This window comes from Pelodiscus sinensis, chromosome 1 (assembly GCF_049634645.1).
Source record: "Pelodiscus sinensis isolate JC-2024 chromosome 1, ASM4963464v1, whole genome shotgun sequence".
Classification (NCBI taxonomy): domain Eukaryota; kingdom Metazoa; phylum Chordata; order Testudines; family Trionychidae; genus Pelodiscus; species Pelodiscus sinensis.
Window position 1 is genome coordinate 112616121 of NC_134711.1, and position 21102 is coordinate 112637222.

The 21102-nt window shown below is 42.2% G+C and overlaps 1 protein-coding gene across 3 annotated transcripts in view; it reads right to left on the reverse strand.

The window, feature by feature from the left end:
- Positions 1-1417: 1417 nt before the first annotated feature.
- Positions 1418-21102, reverse strand: part of SLC15A5 (solute carrier family 15 member 5) — a 59013-nt gene continuing 39328 nt past the window's right edge. For all 3 annotated transcript variants that reach the window (XM_075919730.1, XM_075919731.1, XM_006130325.4), the window contains 3 exons: positions 15708-15839; positions 3478-3586; positions 1418-1884 (listed from right to left, as the gene is read on the reverse strand). In XM_075919730.1, coding sequence (XP_075775845.1) covers positions 1737-1884; positions 3478-3586; positions 15708-15839 — 389 coding nt within the window. In that variant the 3' untranslated portion in view covers positions 1418-1736. The remainder of the gene's footprint in view (positions 1885-3477; positions 3587-15707; positions 15840-21102) is intronic.

The window sequence follows — 21102 nt, forward strand, 5'->3', positions numbered from 1 at the left end:
CAGGGTCTCGCTGGACCAACTTGATTTTCATGCAAACCTGCTCCTGGGTTCGCATGTGGTCTTTGTCTACACAGCACTTATTTTGAAATAGCTATTTCAAATTTGGCATTATTCCCCATTAGAATGAGGTTTACCAAATTCGAAATAAGCACGCTGCTATTTTGAATTTATTTCTAAATAGCGGTTTGGCTGTGTAGACCCTAGGAAAGTTTTTTTGAAATAAGGGCTGTTATTTTGAAATAACTTTTCTGTGTAGACATACCCTTTGGGAGTCAGGGACCATCTTTTTGTTCTTTTCTCTAGCATGATGGGGTCCCTGGTGTGGCTAGTAGGCTCTTACTGTAACAAAAATAATACATAAAACATCTTGAGGGTTGACAACATTGTAGATTTTCTGAGGGATTAAATCAGATCTCACAAGCCAAACAATGATAGGTCTGGTCAGTATTTGGATACAAGCCTTATTAAGAAAGAACCTGTCACATCTTCAGATGGCAATTCTCTTCTCTCAAAACCACTGTAGGTACACAGAAAAAAATGATGTTGCAGTAGCAAATCTCAGAGATCAGGTCAACTGATTTGGGATGTCACTACAGTTAAAAGTTGCTGTGTACATGTTCAGCTTTAGGTTCGAAGCCCCCACCTCCACAGGACTTCAGACCCCAACCTCCAGCCCAAGCTTGAATGATTACAAAGCTAATTTTACCCCATTCTACAATCCCAAATCAGTTAACTGGGGCTCTCGGAATCACTGCTTTGGGTTTTTTGTTTTTTCTCCCTGTGGAGCTGTACCCTATCTAGCAAATCTACCCTTCACATAGTGTTAGGGAAAAGAACTGTGAACGTAACTGTTCCATATTCCCTGTGAGATTTTAAAAGAGTCTCACCTACTTGTAGTCATTAAAATCTCCTGACACTGCTGACAAGAGAATGATTAGTGGCCCCAGTGACAACATGTCAAATTCCAAAATAGGGAGTTATTTTCCTAACTGCAGGTTTTTTTTTTATAGTATTCTTACATTTAAAAACTCTACTGCCAGGTGAGGTTGTTAAACAGCTGCAGTTTCCAGAGGTAATGAGTAAAGTGGTTTCTGTACATGAGTTTAATGAACAATTTACAATTGTTATTTAAATAATGACAATAGTCCCACCTAACTCTCCCACAGAGTGTTTTTCATTAGTGGCTTTCAAAGTGCTTTACAAAAGAGGCCAGTATTATCCCCATTTTACAGAGAGGGAAATCAAGGTCCAGAGGTGTGAAACAACTTGTCCAAGGTCATCTTGCCGGTTGTTGGCAGAACTGGAAATAGCACAACAAATCTCCTGAGTCCAGTCCACTGCTCTAATAGGCAACACTGTCTCCAAACAAAGTAAAATGGTTTATATATAAATATGACAACGATTGGATAAAGAAATTTCAAAGTGACTTTATTCATTTAAGTCATAATTAAATACATACGTTAACACATTATATGTTTCCTCTCACTCTTTAAAAGGCTCTGCTCATGGAGCTCTCATTGACAGCAACCAGAGTTAAGTGGCTAGAGCAGCTACGGGGACAGGCCCTACATTAGTAATGGTTTGGGGTACTTGGTAAAAATAACAGCAAATGAATATTTGTGCTAAAGCCTTTCATAAATGCATAGTCAGCTTCATTAAAACATACCAGATGACTGACTGCATGAAATCAGGTAGACTGCACTCTAATGCCAGTTCTGTCAATTAAAGGTAAAAATTTATAAGGCTGTCTGCAAAGGAGATAAAGTGGAAGAATATTCTAGGACACTGTCATAAAATTTGGGATGCTTTTCATGCTTCAGAAGCTTCTTTTCAAAGGTGTTTCCTCTGAACCCTTGGTCATATTCTTGATCCAGATTGCTGTATCTGCAAATAAAAAAAATAAAGCAGATACAGACCCTGTTTTTAAGGATTTGCTCTGCTGTGATTTTGCTGAGTGACCTTGAGTTAGTCACTGCTCTCCCTGTGTCTCAGCTTCCCTCGTCTGTAAAATGGAGATAATAGTACTGAACTCCTTTGCGACCTACTGATGAAAAGTGATGTTGAAAAACTAGATAGTAGTCAATAGTCTTGATAATTTAAAGGAGCGGGCATGAAAGAAATTAACACTTAGGAAAAGTAGACTACTTTATGAATAGTTTGCACAGCAATGGGTCTCAAAGCACTTTACTGAACGTGTGGATAATGATATATTTTATATGGGAGACAATGAGGTACACAGAGGAGAAATTTTGCTATCGCAAGAATCAGAATCAAATTTAGAATCCAGGGCTCGTCTTCTTGATTAGCAACTAGACATTTCTCCCTCTTGGTATAAATTCAAATTTGGATTAGATATGCATTTTTATGTTTTCAAGAGGCCAGTATGGTGTTGCAAAGCTAGAGGAAATCTGTAATAAAATAATGTCAGATTTTTAATCAAGCCAAGTTACAAGAAGCACATTTCCCTTGCTGGTATTCACTTGAAGAATACCTAGTGCCCTTTTACCAGCCTTCCAGCAGAAGAAATTAGAGTTAGCAAAGTCCAACTCATCTCAAGAGTTTTCTATATTTTTCTTAGTATGAATCACATTTTAATAGAAAGTTCATTCTGTTGGGCCTCTCTCTTTTGCAGTGGTGTGGGATACTTGTCCTTCTGTGAGTGGCTGAAAAGCATCCCCATGACAACTGTTGGTTACAGGGAAATGTTAGTTATGTATCTATTGTATTTTTGGATGATAATGCCGTTCAGCAGCTGGAAACAAGGAGGTAGAGACAGCACCATGTCCCCAGAAGGCTTTGCAAACATTATTGGTGGTCCTCTAGGTCACTGTTTGGGAACTGAAGATTATATAAATATCTATGGCCTACTGAAAATGTAGAATTGCTTCCTGCATTTGCAGGGGCGGATATAGGGCAGGGCGAACGGGCCCCGCGCTTCAGAAAGCCCCGCGCATGCTCCGTGGCGCCGCTGCGCATGCGCCGTGGCAAGGGGGGGGGCCCCGCGGAATTATGCTGCCCGGGGCCCCACAAAACGGTCATCTGCCCCTGTGCATTTGAGTGACTTTGAGTCATTCCACCATCTCCCACCAGGGAGTCTAGTTGACATCAGTATACAGGTGAGAAGCAGGGAACATTCCTTATGCATTCTTTTGCTCTATTCCATCTCACTATAGTTATATTCACCTACACAGTTCCCTTCCATCTTCAGTGTTTGCATTCATCACAGAATTTTAGGCCCCTTTACAAATAATGTGCCTTTCATTTTTAATCTTATCACAGTCAAAGTAGCTTCAAGTCCTGTCTCTCCACAAGGGGGAAAGAGAGAAAATCCTGAACTTGACTCTGTGCATGGTAATCCGATGAACTACGTTTAGGCTGCTCATCTAGCATGGCTTTGTTGTAAGGTGCCCTTTTAATTTTAATGAGAAATCCTGCACAAACTAGTGAAATGTCAGACCCTCATTTTCTGGTACTTACCTATGTGAAATGATCCAGAACCCCAAGGTGTTCATCACCATTAATGAAGCCAAGAAGAAAAAGAATCTCTCCAAGTTACCCTCATTTAGGAAGTTTGGGAACCAATGGCCTATTGAAGCAAATATTTGAAGCAGTTAGTCTATTCAGCTGCTTAAGAGGTAGGACACATGTAAGTTACTGAAATATAAGCTTGTGCAAGAACACCCAGATCCTACAGCTATGTGGGCTTTGAGGTCTATCATAGATATTTATACAACCTCATTACCTGGGTGTCTAGTTGATACCCTGAACTTTGGTCTATTCTTCCCCTGATCATCTTCTATATGCTTGTATCACACACAAAGCATCTGCCTTCAGAGAACATTATTAAGGTGGCAAAGTCAAGTATTTGAAAATGGGAATAGCAAAATTCAGGTTATCCATACAACCTTAAATAAAACCCTTGTGTATATGCATTACGATGCATTCTTTAATGACATGTTTGCATACTATTTTTTCCACAGGACACTTGCTGAATGCACAGAATGAATGGTGCTCCTTTTGTCAGAAGCTATTCAGCATTTTCTTTCTTCCTCATTGAGCAATAGGTGCCCACAGGACTTATTCACAACACCATTAAGCCTTGCATCTCAGAGTCAAAAATTACTTTCTTCCACTTTTCACTCCTCAGACTTATCCTAATCCCACTCGGGACGGCCCGTGGATGTAGGCAACCTCGGCAGTTGCCTAGGGCGCCACATTTAACGCAGCGCCCAATGATGACGTCATGCCATTGAGGGCTATGGAGGTGGGGGTGCCAATCGCGCATTCTGCCTAAGGCGCCAATTGCCGGCTGCTCTCCTCAAGCTGCTCCTGCCCATGTCTACCTCTCCCTCCAGTCCAATCGCCTTATCCAGCCACTCTCAGAGCCACACCCACCACTTTCAGCTCTTCATCAAAGCTGTCTCTTCCCTCACCATGGCCTCTAGCCATTCCTTCATTCCGGTCCTACTGGGCTCCTAGTCCCCATCCTCCTCCCTGAACACTTTATTCAGTCTCAGTGTCCCCTAACTCTTGCTCACTGTCTCAGGTTCACTGTCAAGCAACTCTCAGTTCTCCTTGCAACAACAATTTCTTGCCAAATGCACCTTTCCTCTTTCCCCTCCACGTTGGTTCCTAGTCCTGATCTCCTTGCCCAGCCAGTCTGAGTATCTTGGTAGCTCCTCATTCTATCTCAGTCTCCCTCCTACTTACTGGCTCCCAGTCCCAATCTGTCTACCCAGCCATCTGCAACCCTGCCAGCTCAGCAATCCAATATTCTCATCCAGCAAGTCCCAGTCTCTTCCACTACCCCCACGGAATGCTTGGAACAAATACACATTTTCTCCCAAACTTTTTCTGTGAGAAGCAATGTGGTACTCTGAGAAGGTAAAGTCACTCAGCACGTCTTCAGTCTTCAGGTCTGGCAGCTGCACCATTCACCAGTCTCAAAAAAACAAACAACCCAGGAAATTTTGGCCAGTGTGTTAAGCAACAAAAGGCAATGGATCTGCAACAGTTAGGACTTTCTGGCCCTCTTCATGCTGTATACATTATCTATTTGTAAATAATCTAAAAACACAAACCTGTTGGCCTTTCAGTATTACAGAGTCTATGACAAATTTCAGCCCTTCAAACTCCATGAAGTAAAGGTCAATGACATATGTGCATACACCAAGTTCTTGAGGTGTTTTGGGTCATAACTGCAATACTTTAAGTTTCCCCCTGCCTGTCATATATGCTGGGCACATCACAATTGCAGGAGCAGGTTTGCTGAGGTACTTGGTAACAGAGGAGACTGGGTTTCACAGAAGGCAGCCAGACATTAAGTTTGACTGGATTTCTAGCAGTTCGTTCTAGAAGGATGATCATACATGGTTTACACACAAAACTGAACTGAAAGCATAGAGTGTCAGAGGAGCTAAAATATCAGAGCAAAAACACTACAAGGCAGTATCATGTCCTTATTCTAATGGGGAACACAGCCTGTTTATGGCCAAGAAAAAAAAATTCTAATATAAAGTTCTCTAGTATTAAAAAATCAGCTCCCCTCATAAGTGTTTGCTAAAAGGGGAAGGAGAAATATAAAGTTTTCTTTTTTGCAGTTGTGCCACTGCAAAATTAACAGCCTTCATCAACCTAAGCTGTCTGCTGGCATTCGTAGCTCAGTTCGCAAGACCTACTTTACTGAATTAAAGTGTGGAGGAGAAAGGAACAATTTCAGTTAGAGTGACCAGTCAAAGGAATGAAAGAAGGATCTCTGCTTGTCTTCTTTCTTTCTAATACTCTTTCATCCCGACCTCATCATTGTAAACATCTCTCTTCACATGTAAGCAGTACCCTTTAGATCTCTCTGGATCAATAAGGATCAACTGTAATCGGTACCATAGTTTCCCCTCATCCTCTTCCAGACTTTGTTCTGCACAGTGATGTCTCTTTGCCTGTCAGAGAACAGCACTACCTCACCTCTGCATGTGTGGTTCCCTTTGTGGTATTATCTCTGAACTAGTTTTAAAACGTATCATTTAACATTGCCAGTTGACTGACCTCCCAGGTACCATAACTTCAGTTTAGTAGCTTATAAACTTTTACTGTCATAATTCACAATCAGGCAGTTTTTCATTTTACATCCCCCAGTGGCCGAGAAAAGAAGGAAGGAGAGAGAGAGAGAGAGTGTGTGTGTCTGATGAAAGGAAAAGCAAGCATGGGGTTCTGTACTACAGCTTGTCAAAGCAGAGTTCACACTGTCTGTTGGATTATTTACATCTATTGGTCTAACTATGTGAGCAGCAGGAGCTTTGTAATGGAACTGAGTTCACAAGGGAATCCAAACAGAAAACATGTCATTAAAATATTACTGAATTATAAGAAAAATGAATTTAGCTCCACTCCTGTGCGTTGTGGAGTTTTTGACTTCCAAGAGACCAGTCCCTGAGACTAAGTTTTGCAAAGGGCACTAAATTAATACTATTGGAGATGGAAGATCTCTTTTCATCTCTTATGACAAGCAGCATGCGCCAGTGGATAAGCCCCTGGACTGGAAATCAAGAGCCCTGGCTCCTATTCCATGCTGTGCCACTGACCTTCTATGTACCTTTCGATAAGTCACTTCTCTCTGAGTTTGTTTTCCCTCATGCTCCTTCTCTGCTCTTTGTTTGGACAATGGGGCCCAGATCTTAAGTGGGGTCTTCAGACAGTAGTACAATAGGAAAGCAATAACAATGCAAGCTTAATCAATTAATCAAGTGAGAGGATATAATTAATGCTTCTCCCCAATCTAAGATACATTACATGCTGGCTCCAATCCTTGTTGGTTACACAGGTATGAGTGGACACTGTCATCTGGACTACAAAACATCTTTTGGCAATATCATAGTTTGGTGCTAATCACACAGGCAAATTAGAATTCAAGTGACAATATTGGTACCTCAGATATTAACAGAAAGAGGCAATCTGGACTTTACTCCCTTCTGACCCTCCCTCCTCCTTTACATATTTGCATTACTACTTTTAGATACATTTTTTTCTGAAATGATTAGCAAAGGAGGAAGGCTTAGTTTTGTACCTCTTCCATTAAAATGTCAGGAGAGGTAAAAGATCCAAGAGAGATCAGTTTTCCAGCTTGCATCAAAAATATCACTGACACCCGTCATCTGTTTCTATTCTTCAGATTTAAAGAAGTCTTATTTTATCATATTCATACCATCATATTCATACCATCCTCCTTCGATAAGTTAAAATGTGATTAATGTAGCCTAGACTCCACGTGACTGATAGCTGATCAACTGTGCCAATAAAAAAATATCCTACGTTAGCAGTATGGAGCATGATCCAAAAAAGGTTTAAGCAGTTGGATCAACATCTTCCATGCTCAGTGGGGTAATTTACAAATTTTATCCTTTCATTGAATCTAATTCAGTATGTTCTGAACCACTTCAGAAGAGCATGGGTACCACTGAACTACAGATCGCAGAATGCAAAATAGTTTAGGCTTTTGTTTCAGTAAACCTGAGTGGTGGTAAGATGATAAAGCATGAGTAGCATAACATCCACATAACACACCTTGTTGAATGTAGCCCTACAACATCACAATTCAAGTGTCATCCTGCTTTGGTGTTACAGAACAAGGGCTGGATTTCAGAACCTAATCCAGGTTCAGCTGGTTTAAAAACAACCAGTTCAAGGTGGTTTCCTTCCTTGCACCAGATGTTGTTGAGATATTATTTTTAGCACCCTTCATCATAGGGATGTGAAGGACTAGTCAACTATTCGATAAGCAAATGCTAGTCGAATAGTCACTTCCCCCCCCCCCCCCCCCCGCTGCCTCTATTGGAAAGAGGTAGCTGGGGGGAAGGTAGGAGGGAGAGAAGGGGCCACTTTGAAACACCACATGCAGCCCAGGGCCAGCTAGAATGTCCCCAAGCTGCACGCAGTATTTCAAAGAGGCAGCGCCGCATGGAGCCCAGGATAAGATGGGGACTGCCCCTCTGACCGTGGGCTGCACGTGCTTTGAAATGCTGAGAGGAGCCTGGCATCAGGCTCCTCGTGGTGTTTCAAAGAGGCAATGCTGCATGGAGCCCAGGATCAGCTGGAGTCCCAGGCTCCACACTGTGCTTTCACCTTTGAAGTCAAAGGCGGAATCGGCCTATCGCCTATTCGAATAGTTGATGCAAAATGCATAGACTATTCGATTAGCCAATTAGTCGATATAGAATATCCTTACTTCATCATGGAACTTAACTTTTTGAGGGATGAGGGTGTAGCTGATATCAGTATTGGCTAATTGGTTCTGACTTCTGGTGTCATTCTCATAAGCGTTGTCTTTAAGGAGAATAAGTAAATAAAGTGGTTTCCTGCATTGTTCATACTTACAGTCTTACATTGTGGAGACCTGTGATGGGGTTCTCGATTCTTGTGAGCACCCTCTACTGGATATGTGCATGTCTGTTATCTTTTACCTCTACATTGCTCACAATGCCTTCTACTAGCTACTAGCCTTCTCAGTGGATCTTTGGCAACTCAGGCCCCCAGCAGAGTCTCACAGAGTCCAAATGTGAACAAAACAAACCTCTTCTGGGGGCCTAGCACAGTACTCTCAGTTGGTCTCTTTCTGTAGATCCTCCAGGGCTTAGTCCTCAGACCCTTCTGGGCTAAGCTCTCAAACAGTCCTTACTCTAGAATGGAGCAATGCCTTCTGGGCTTCCTGCCTGGAGACTTTTTCCATCTGGCATGCCTCAGTTGATCCCTGCTCTCCAGCTGAGTCACTCTTTACAGTTCACTCCCCTTTTGGGTGGGAAAAAGGGAAAAGAGGAGGTAGCAAAGTCCAAAAAAGTCTCTCTTCAGGTCTTCAGCCCCTGCTCTGGACCTATATAGCCATTTTAGGAGTGGTTGGTGGGAATTGACCTGTGCCCACTCACTATTCCAGGTCCCAACCCAGAAGCCCTACAAATAGCAGCCATATGTTATGTCCCTTTTTACTTGGTTGCTGCTACTACTGTTCCATAGGCCACTTGCCTGCAGATTCAGCACCTTCACCTCAAGGTTGAAGTCCTGCTTATGTCCTGCAGCCAGCCAGGGACACCTTCCTTGCTCTCCTGGCTCCTGACAGCAACTGCACTGTCAAGCCCTGTAGCTAGCCAGGATCGCCTTTCTTGCTCCCCAGGCTCCAGCTAGCAACGGATTCTATTCTGTCCAGCAGCTCTTAGGCAGCCCGAGGACTCACCTCTACTGCTCTTTCCTGGTGTGGGGTCTGATAGGACCAAGAGATCTACAGCAGGGGTGTGTTGAGTCTTCTACTCTCCATCACAAGGCCATTCGAAGCAAAGATGGAAGGAAAAGTAAGTGGAGAGTTGGTCCTGAGTCAGTTTACAAAGTCTCAAGGACTCAGTGATTCCCAGATTTAAAGTAGAAGACTAAATCTTTTACAATCTGTCTTTAAGCGACCCATATCTGATCATCTTCCATGAACATAACAAGATTAATACCTGTCCATTATCCATATGTGGCATTATGGACTTCCTTAATTGTCTGCTTATAATATTAATATGTTGCATCAATATTTCCTTAATTCCTGTACATCGCTGGAGTCAAACTGCCCAGTTAACATATTGCAGATGACCCCTGAGTCTCCTGTAATTTGTATAACTTGTGGTCAGCTGTTTACTTGCACAAGAGAAGGCATAAGTTGTAACCTGGGGAAGTCCTCAGATCTATATGATTTTAGCTAACTCCCTTCCCCCACTCTCCTGGGCCACCTTGGCTTGATTAAAACCAAGACTGTTGCACTAGGCCAGGTCTACATTATGGTACAAAGTCAAACTAAGGTACACAACTTCAGCTCTGAGAATAGTGTAGCTGGAGTTGATGTACATGGCATTTTTTGATGGGAGAAACTCCTTTTATTCCTCACAACCCTAGTGGAATACTGGAGTTGAAGGGAGCATGATCAGCAGTTGATTTAGTGGGTCTTTACTAGACCCACTAAATCAACCTTGGGGAGATCGATCTCTGCATCATCAATCTCCCAGTAATCATAGAGAAGGCCTAGGTTTCACGCCAATACAACAGGCTACTAACTATAATAAAAGCATATCAACACAATTATTTATATCCACCTATTTCCTATTACATCTCCAGTAACTGCCATTATTTTTTCTGTGACCATTTAACCCCAAAATTATTGACCCTCCCTGATCAGGTGAGAGGGTCGATAGTATACAACACTGTAGGTTTCTAAAGCAACAAGAACTACTTTACTTGTGCCACCAGTAGCAATACAACATAAGCACCAAGAAAGGTAATCATAAGTGATAGGAGAGTAACATAGCCTAATACAGACAATTTAATCATATGAAAGTAATGGAATAATTTGGAAAAATGGCATCATGTCTGACACCATTGCCACAAAAGGCATCAACATATAGGTGGAGCAATTTATTAAATTCAAAAGAGCTGAACTTTCACAAACAAGCCTAGGTTGATTTAGGGCTCAGAATCAAAAGTTGGCTGAAGGAAGTAGCAAGTATTGCAGCATTCATAAAAGCTCTGATGAGACAGGTTATATAATAGGGATACAGAAATGGTTACGTGGTATGTAAAAGTTGTGTGTCTGTCACAGATGCTAGTGAGGAGTCAACATTAGGACTGTTGTGAGGGCAATCCAAGTCTCTGGATCCTCTAAAGAACATTAAGCCCCTGGCAGCTTGAACACAGTCCAGCCACTGTGCAAAACTCAGGATCCACTAAACAAACTCCCAGGGTATCAGCTTTCTATCTGACACCCCTTTCTGAGAATCAGAACCCCTCATTCACTTGTCCATTCTGGGCACACTGCTCACCCTGGAGACTTCCCAGTAATTAAACACAGTCCTTTCACAAAAACTTCACCCACAGGATGTGAAGCTTTTGCTTTATTACTGGGCATGCAGTAGTTGTCAAACAGTCAACACACAGACTTTGAGTAGTCTAACAACATCTTTATGCTCTTTTATACTTAATCATGTAAAGCACAGGACAGGACAAAACATGTAAGACAATAATATTAAACCTCAATATCCTTTATTATTAAGCTCACCATTCCCTTGTGAGGCCTTGGGGAATCAACTGGATTCCATCAGGCAGGGTGTTTCCTACTTCATTAGATGTTACATACAAGGCTCCTTCTTCATGGACTGTAGAAAAAGGACCCTGAGCAGAATGGCTTGCATCCTTTCAGACCCTCCAGTTCCCCTGTGTCAGGCGATACCGTTGCCAGCCTCCCCAAATAAGCACAAACCCCTGACAGATAACTTAATTAATTACCACCTCTTTAGGGCAACGACTAATCTTGAACACCATGAAATGATTTCCAATGATCGGAGTTGATTCTCAAGTAGCCTATCTACTGTAATTCTTTTGCTATCATCCTTTAAAATTTCAACCCAACAGAAGTAAAGAGAACATGCAGAAGGCAAAAAGCTGCACTTTCAACATGTTGTTTGCAGACTGACACAGATACATAAGGTTCACAGTCTCACACAGAATTCATAAATGTTACAGTCAAATCACAGTATCATTCCAGGAATGGGCTAACTGATTCTTGTGAAGGTCAAGACAAAAGAACCTCACAGGAACCTCCTCTCATTTTTAGAATGGAACTTTTGAGGACCTAAAAATATATCAGTCACATGAAAATGAAATGAATGATCAAAGTGTTCACACTGGAAGAATGGGACAATGCCATTTAAGAAAAAAAACAGTCCACTTGATTCTCATTACAGGTTTGTAGACTCACAAGTTTTGGATAAGAATATTTTGAGGGGCTTACACAGACCAGACTCCAAACCTGATGAGTTTGGACTACCACGGAATCACTTTTGAAATAATCCTTCTTAATGGAAAGTCACATTCACTAACTGTCATCAGTCCTGTGTTCACTCACAGGCAGGCAATAATGGGTTGAGGTTTTGCAAAGTTGACTAGGAGTTTTTGCCATACAGCTCCCATTAAAAAGGAAAGAGCTGGATGTTGCCTTTGAAAATCTCAACAACATCTGGTTGAAACTCAGAATTTAATTTCCTTGGAAACTTCTGACAATTCAAAATAGTTTTGTTCTGAACTGGAACAAAAAGGTGAAATTGCAAAATTATCTGTGAATCAAAAATTGCTCTAAATATTTGTTGGGTCAAAGTAAGATGTTAAAAATTGTTTAAATTTTGACTTTTATTTCATTTTTTAAAATTGGTAATTTCCTATTATATTTAGCATAACAAAATATATAAATGACATATTGTGACAAGGCACGACTGAGCATTTTGACTTATATATGTTATATGTAATTATAATAAACATCAAAATGATAGAAATTAAATATTTCTCCTCAACAAAACAAAATAATTCAACTTTTCCAATAAAAAGTCATTTTGCTAATTTTAATACTGAAAATGTTGACAAAGTTGATATGTTCTGGGAAAATACTGATTTAAATCAAATCAACATTTCAAAAGGATATGTGCTTTATTGGGATTTTTGACGAGCTGTGACCTTAACTATGATGCCCATTAGCACTTCTGCTTGAAGACTTCTAAGTGACTTGTTGAGCTAAACATTTTAATACTTATCCATTACTAGATGAAACTCTCAAAATAAAATTAGATCCTGTTAAGTGTTAAGGAAATATAAGAGAAACTTCACTACAGGAGTGAAGCAGAGCAAGATGTCAACTACTTATACATCCAGATCTTGGAAACTTCAGTTAATATTTTCTGACACATGCTTTTTTCAGTGTTACACAATCTTTTTAGCTGCACCGTTTCCCAGGATAAAATCTATTGGAGACGTAGGTTCAATCTGAGATGCTCTGAAAATTGGCAGCTATTTTAAGTACAACTGTATATTGTTCTACAGTCAGTACCAGTAGCAAAAGGTGGCTTATTGAAAGATGGGAATGATCAAATTTATGGACGTCAAGCAATATGTAATACTGATTGCTTTGAACATGGTGAACTATTTTGGACATGTAAACAAAAGATGCCCGTTCCCTTTGCTCTAAACAATTCCTGGTGCTTTAAAGGTAATTGTAAAATAGAGAAGTCCTACAGATTAACTTAGGGGTGGGCAATAATTTTTGAAGGGGGGCCACTTCACAAATTTCAGAAGTGGCTGAAGGCCGACCCGAAAGGGGTGGGGCCTCAGGTGGAAGGGGGGGGGGGAGGTTGAGAGTTACCTTACCAGGACCTTTGCTTGACCTGGGGTCTCTGCCTCCTGACTTCTGGCCTATGGAAGGGACCTGGAGCAGAGGGGAGGATTCCGGGGGTTAGCCTCCTCCCAGAGTTGTTTGTGGTGGAGGCTTAAATTTCATATAAGAGGGCTTGTAGCTCCTGGCTCCCACTGCTAACTTGTGCCTGCTGGGCAGCTGCCAGACCTTTGATGCCTTTGAATAGAAGCAGTTGAAAGGGTTCGTGTCTCTGGGGAGCTCCCAGGCAATGGGCCAGTGGGACAGAGCTGTGAGCTCTTTTCACTTGCTTCTGTTTAAAGGGCTTGCGCCTGCCAGGTGACTCCCAAGCAATGTAGCCATCCAGCAGGTGAGCCCTTTAAACAGAAGCAGTTAGAATCATAGAATCATAGAATAATAGGACTGGAAGGGACCTCAAGAGGTCATCGAGTCCAGCCCCCCGCCCTCAAGGCAGGACCAAACTCCATCTACACCATCCCTGACAGATGTCTATCTAACCTGTTCTTAAATATTGAAAGGGCTCATGGCTCTGGCTCCCTAGCAACACACTAGAGGTGCCAGGAGCTGCAAGCCCTTTTAAGTGCTTCTGTTTAAAGGCCTGGCGCCTTCCCTGCACTTGTCAGGTAATGCATTGTCTAGCAGCTGCGGGGAACATGAGAGCCTTTTAAACAGAAACAGCCGAAAGACCATGCAGCTCCCCATGCCTCTAACATGTTGCTAGGGAGAAAAGGATCAAATGGGAATGATCAAATTTATGGACGTCAAGCAATATGTAATACTGATTGCTTTGAATATGGTGAACTATTTTGGACATGTAAACAAAAGATGCCCATTTCCTTTGCTCTAAACAATTCCTGGTGCTTTAAAGGTAATTGTAAAATAGAGAAGTCCTACAGATTAACTTAGGGGTGGGCAATAATTTTTGAAGGGGGGCCCTTTCAACTGCTTCTTTTTAAAGGGATTGTGTCTTCCTTGCGGCTGCTAGGCATGAGAGCCCTTTAAATAGAAGAAGTTAGAAGGGCTCAAATCCCTCTCCTGCTCCGAAGCTGCTTGCTAGCAGTGGGGCCTGGAACTGGATTGCGGGCCAGATCAAAGCCCTAGGTGGGCCGGCTCCAGCCCACTGTGAGGCTTTTGCCCACCCCTGTATTAACTGTATCTAACAAGGGTACATGAACAAAATTCATATTTAAGAACTGTGCGCTAGATTCATGACCAATTCAGAAGAGTACATGGAAGATCAGTTTTATAATAAATACTTTCAGGTGGCTGAATGTATAGAATTGGCTTGGCAATGTCATGGGGAATACGGGGATTTTTGTAAGTGGGATGCAGATAATATGACAATATCTTGACACAAGGGGTACAGCTAGTCTACAAGTTTTTGCTGGAAAAATGTACGCAAAATGCACGCCACATTTTGTGTACCCATTTCCGATTCTTGTGTTGGAAGAGGCTTTTCCAACATTTGGGCCGTCTAGACTAGGCCAAATGTCAGGAAAAACCCTCTTTCAGAAGGCCCCGTCTTCCTCATAGAACGAGAAATACAGGGGCTTCCGAAAGAGTGCGTTTGCTCTTCAAAAAAAAAAAAAAAAACCCAAAAAAACCAACCAAACCAAAAAAAAAAGCGGAAGAGCAAACGCGTTCCCTGGACATAGTAGAGTTTTTTTGGGATACTTCTGTTATCCCAAAACCCCCCTGCAGTCTAGTCGTACCCAAAGTCTTCACATGTAGGGTTCTGTTAGCAGCTGGAAGTATGTGAAGAGTGAAAGACCAAGGAAATATGTTAAGTTGAAAAGAAAGGTTTAGCTAGAGCTTGGTTTCAACTTAGAGTTGAAGTTCAATTTCACCCTTATGTTGCCTGCAGCATCAACTTTTCATCACTGACTAAGGATGAGACTCTGCCACCTTTACTCAAACTGCATTTGTACCTTGCACCATTGATGCACCCATTGAGGTCAATGACTATTTGCAGAGTAAGATATGGTGCTGGGGGCAAGGAATTTAACCGCATGCTTCTGAATTTCAGTAGAAGATGTGTATCTAAATAGCCCTGTTGGTTTTGCAAATCTCAACCCATTTTCTTTGTTCTTAATCTCAACACCCTGGTATAACATACCAGCCATGTATTCTACTGCATCTTTTGTAAAGCATTGAACTCACATGCTGGTGGTTCAGATGATTCCCAAGTAAATGTATTGAAAGTTCAGGGGCATAAAGGGTGCTTAATCGCTAACTTATTGCCCATAGTTTCAGAATAGAAAGCATGAGGCTCCTCACAGATGTCATTCTCTAATTACTCCATCTATCAAAAGTAAGACAACTCATTAAAATTTGATGAATACAGCAGCAGGTTATTTCCTATCTTGAGACGATCTTAATTGTGAAAGTAAATCAATAAACGTTGGCAGCCACTCTTATGCTTTTACATGCTTCTCCAAATCAATAGTCAATAGGATTAGAAAACTCATCTCACACACATGCAGCATGAGCACACTCTTACCTCGAGAGCCGATGTATGTTGTTTGAACAATAAAGGCTCCCATAAAACAACCAGCTCCATTGAAGAAGGTCAAAAAGTGCATGGCAAGCCCTCGGATTCTGCCTGGCACAAGCCTGAATGTTAATAAGGAACCTTTGCAAGAAAGCAGAAGACAGTTACAAGTTACACAAGTAAATAACGGGGAGTGTTAGTGGAGACAAGGCTGCCATGGTGACTAGTCCTTTTAAATAGTGTCGTTTAGATCAGTTTTGAGCAGAACTTGATGATGTGTTAATGATGCTAGTGGCTTGGGATGTTCATACGCCCCACACAGATGGGTGGAGATGCATCAGTGAGGGATTTTCCTACCTTCCCCCCCCCCCCCCCCAAAGGTTTAGTGTACGGCCTATTGCTTCAATGATACTCAAGCATTTCAGACACGTTATAGTGGGATTTAATCATTACCCTGTTCCTTTGTAATGGCTTTGCTCAAGTGATCATGAGAATCTGTAGAAAATAAAAGACCAAATCAAAGCAATCAATAGAAAGGACAAATTTGTTTCCATGTTAAGTAGTGCAATATTGTTATGTAACTCTAGTAAAGCAAATGATGTGGTTTTAGAGCTCAAAGCTAGAATGTGGACTAGAGCCTTTAATCTTTAGGTCATCTGTGTAAATGTAGTCCTGGAGGGCAAAAACCTAACCTCCTAGGAGAGAGAGACTAGTTCAGAGCAGCTCTAGATGGGGAATCTTTGTAAGAAGCTTTGGTGAGACCCCTCAAATCTAGTATTGAAACAATCTTGTGTTTCTAAGGAAGAGCCTCCTCTCTCGTGGAGCAGGCTTGGGTGACCTCTCAGCGATGTACCTCTTCTGCAGAACAAATAGACCACTGTTCCTGTGGCTGTCACTGATTCACCTTCTTCAACTAGCAGTAAATTTGCACGATAACTCATAATTTGCCATGTAGTCTCCCCTTCCCAGTGATCTTTAGGTAGTTGCATCTTTAGTACAGAGCCAGCAATTACTTCAAAAAGAGTGAAGCAAACCAGTTGATCACCTTTAGCTTAATTACAAATAAGTTATTAAATTAGATTATTAGGGAGGAGGTACAGAAGGAATCTCAGTGTGAGCAAGCCAAACTGAATAAGTGTGAGCAAGCCAAGCCTCCTCCTAGATTTCAATTTTTAAGAATAATCAGTTGACAATGAGCAGAACTGCTTCTTTCATCATGAAAAGTGACCCAGCAAGACTGTTTGCCAATTATTAATTATGGATTTCTGCTTCACTAGAATTACTGCTATGACACTCAGATATTTCCTGTCCAGTTTTCTGCACAGCTCTTTGTTATCACACTTCAGCTGTTGCCAAAGTCTCTAGTCTTCGTAATCTCATTTTTGGAGTGCATGTTGCATCTACTCCCAGCAATTCCAGTCTTCCATGTCCCTTCTCTTTCCCCCTCCTTAGCTGATATTGCAGCAACCTTCATGTTAAGCATTTGCATTGTGAAGACTGTCATTTGGAGAGCCTAATTCCACATTTGGATTCTTGACTCATTACTGACTATAACTGACACAAAACAGTCACTGTCCCCATCCTTGATTTGCCAGTCCAAATGAGGGATTTGGAAAGCCTATTAAGAATTCAGGCTTTGAACCTGATTCAGCTAGTGGCGTGTTTACCTCGTTCAGGAGGAAAGCCAGAATTTGTGGGGAAGAGAAAGGTGACCATATGGCATTCTGTGTATATGACAGTACAGTCTGTGGCCTTGTCTTCATTGCCAAAAGAATGGTTTTTTTAAATGTGGGCTAAACTAATGGAAGGGCTATAGGATTGTTTAGTTGAATCATGAGATAAACGTCCATATACCCACTCAGCAGGGGTTGACCCTTGGGAGTTTACCTCTTGGTAAAACTGAAGATCCTCATCTTCAAAGCGAGTGAGAGAACGTGTGTGTTCATTCATTCAGGATAACTCACACACGTTACTTACCCCCAACATAAAAACAACACTTTTTTTTTTAGCAGGGAAGACAATGCTTAAAAAATTGTAAAACCAAAATCCAGACCACTTGAAATCATTGAGCATTTTTGCAAGAGTAGGGGCACAAAGCTCATGTCCTGGACAAATTCAGCTCTGGTAATTGCATTCTGCTTACGTAAATGACTCCTGAAGTTTCAGTTACACACTTTATTCCTTACTTCTCCCACAGTCTTGCTGTGAGCTATTCAACAGCTGCTGCATTCTACCCTAGAGAGACTATTGCATTTCAGTGGTGGGTGAAGGGATCTCCTTAACTAAGGGGCTGTTTGTTATGAAACTTAGCATTCCCAAAGTGCTTTGGGACAGTTGGACTATATGTGCAGATACTTTTTTGCAACGCATTATCAGACACTGCAGATATGGTAACTATTTGTTTGACAAAACATACAGTATATACACATCTCTTCTGGACTATTAACATAGCTTGTGTGAATTATTTGAGTGGATTTAGCTTTTTTATATTCTTGACCTTTTCGTTCCCAGCTTGTGTGTTTCTTTAGCCAGAACTAGCAATCAATGTATTTGAATCCTGCTTTAAATTTAGTACATTTTAAAAGATGAAAGTATCATAGGGTATGTCTACACTACCCCGCTAGTTCGAACTAGGAGGGTAATGTAGGCATACCGCACTTGCAAATGAAGCCCGGGATTTGAATTTCCCGGGCTTCATTTGCATAAGCGGGGAGCCGCCATTTTTAAAACCCCGCTGGTTCGAACCCCGTGCAGTGCGGCTACACGGGGCACGAACTAGGTAGTTCGAACTAGGCTTCCTCATGAGGAGTAACGGTAGTTCGAACTAGGAAGCCTAGTTCGAACTACCTAGTTCGTGCCCCGTGTAGCCGCGCTGCACGGGGTTCGAACCAGCGGGGTTTTAAAAATGGCGGCTCCCTGCTTATGCAAATGAAGCCCGGGAAATTCAAATCCCGGGCTTCATTTGCAAGTGCGGTATGCCTACATTACCCCCCTAGTTCGAACTAGCGGGGTAGTGTAGACATACCCATAAGTACTACAACAAGAACAAACAGGTGTACTTTGTGGGTTTGAAACCACACAACAGACCCCTTCAATATACTGAATACTCCTAGAATAACTTGTTATAGGAGTTCTATCTTTCAACATTGCAGATTTTTTAAAAGAAACAGCATTAAAAGTTATTGAGGAATAAGGCCATAAACCACCATGGATTTATTGCAGAAATGTTGGCACACCTGAACAGATTCAGGATTTAAATTGATTTGGTAACAGAAGGGCAGCTGCTTCAACTAGCAGTCTACAGCAGGGTCACATATGAGCAAAGTTCCTCTGTTTAGTTGTAGAAGAGGGCAATGTGCAAGGTGGCAAAGGGATGGATTTAAAACTTTTAACTGAATCTTAAGTGTAATGCAACCAAAATATATGTTTGTATCCTTCATAGAACAGGTAGTGCCTGAATTCACCAGTTTTGTCTGCTCTCTGAAGTGGGAGTAACAAAAGGGCAGGTCTCCATGGGTTGCACTTTATGCATGCTTAGTTTAGAACTATCTGGAGAAGTAGAAAAATCTGTAGAAAGCTGATGGAAGATATGGATAACAACATAACACTAGAAAAAAAATCCCACACCTTAAAAAACAACAATGGTCTCGTAGCACCTTAGAAACTAATCAAAAATATAGATAGATAGTATCATGAGTTTTTGTTGGCACAGCCCACTTCTTCAGATGACAAATATGGAGTAAGAGGCACAGAGCTTAAAATCAAAAGCAGAAAATTAAACTAGATAGAGAATCTGGTAAACTGGCCTTCGTATGCCAATTTGACACTCTCTCAGGGTTGAACAAAGACTGAACTGGATGGACTGTTATATTCAACACCTAAATGGCATCAAAAGCTAAGTATGAGACACTTACAACCTACTCCATTAGCCTCATTTAGCCTGGATACTTTAACTGACAGGGTTTTCTCCCCCTTCCCCTCTTTTTCTGCTTTTTATTTTAAGCTCTGTAACTAAATTTTGTTTAGTTACAGACTAACATGGCTACCCCCCCCCCCCCCAGACTAACACTGACATTATTCCATTTAGTCCTGGAGGAATTCTGTGTCACTGCACTATGTAGAATTTTGCAGAAATTAATGTTGTGTGTGAAGAATTTCTTCCCCTCCCCTGAAATGGGCTGCAAGACGTTGGCTGCCACTAGGGGGCTGCTGGAGCCAGCAGAGCCCTGCTGGCACATCCCAGACAAGGCGGGGATTGGGAGGGGCAGGGTGTGAGTGGAAGTGGAAGGAAACTGGAGGTTTCTCAGAAATTCTGTACAGGCTCAGGACCCAGCATCAGGCTATTTCTCCCTCTAGATCACTGATTCTAGAAGGGTAGGGGGAGTGAGTGTCTGGGGGAAGGGGGGGGGGGTGAGTATCTACACAAGAGGGGCCCCATAGCTGACTGAGGGATGGAGGGGGCAGAGAAGCAGGAACTGAGTTGTTGTAGGGGTTTCTTTAGCTCTCTGTCCCTGGGGGATTTTTTTTGTATATCTGTATTATAGCAGACATATTTGCTAACAGGTATTTTGAAATAAATTGCCAAAATAATGGAAACGAGTGTTATTCTGACAAATAAAATGTGCAGAATTTTACAACACAGTGCATGGAAGTTTTAGGCACAGAATCCCTCCAGGAGGAGCCACTGGCTTAATCGGTATATGTCAGTGAGGGATGTATGGGGTGTTCAGGGAGGGGTAGCACCTCTGATGTACGGGCATGTCATGTCCTTTTAGGGCAGCTCGTCCGCCTTTGGTCCCCACTTGTCACTCAACTCTCACCTGTGGCTCGTAGTAGCTGTAGCATGTGCAGCGGCCACACCCCGGGCAACAGCTTCGACAGGCTGGCTAAACCAGGTTGAGAGTCATGGACCTTCGGTGAGATAGGGACTTGTCTATCCCGAGCATGTGAAGACAGACTCCGGCGGATCGAGCGGATGAGACCTACTAGAATAGGACCAACGGTCATGAAGGTGGTTTCTGCAAGCGATGTGGTACGCTAAGAGCACGGCAAGACATGAAAGATGCCCTGGTCAACCACTGCGCCCAGCCCATCTCCAACCATCTTGACATTAGTCCTGCCATTGGAGCAAGATGGAATCTGGGAAGAGAGAGTGAGGCTGACTATGCGCACCTCTCCCTCACTTTAATCCAATTCACGCGCAAGTTTTGACATCTCGACATCCCCTAATTCCCGTAAACCTTAAAGTCCTGTGGCGACGGGCGAGCGACGAAGCAGCAGGTGTGGATACACTGGGAGCTGTAGCCGCGGACCTGCACACAGGCGGCTCAGGTCTAATGGTCGTCTTCTTGCTGGCTGAAGCAACAGCTGGATTCGGCATCTACCTGAGTGACTGAGCAGCCGT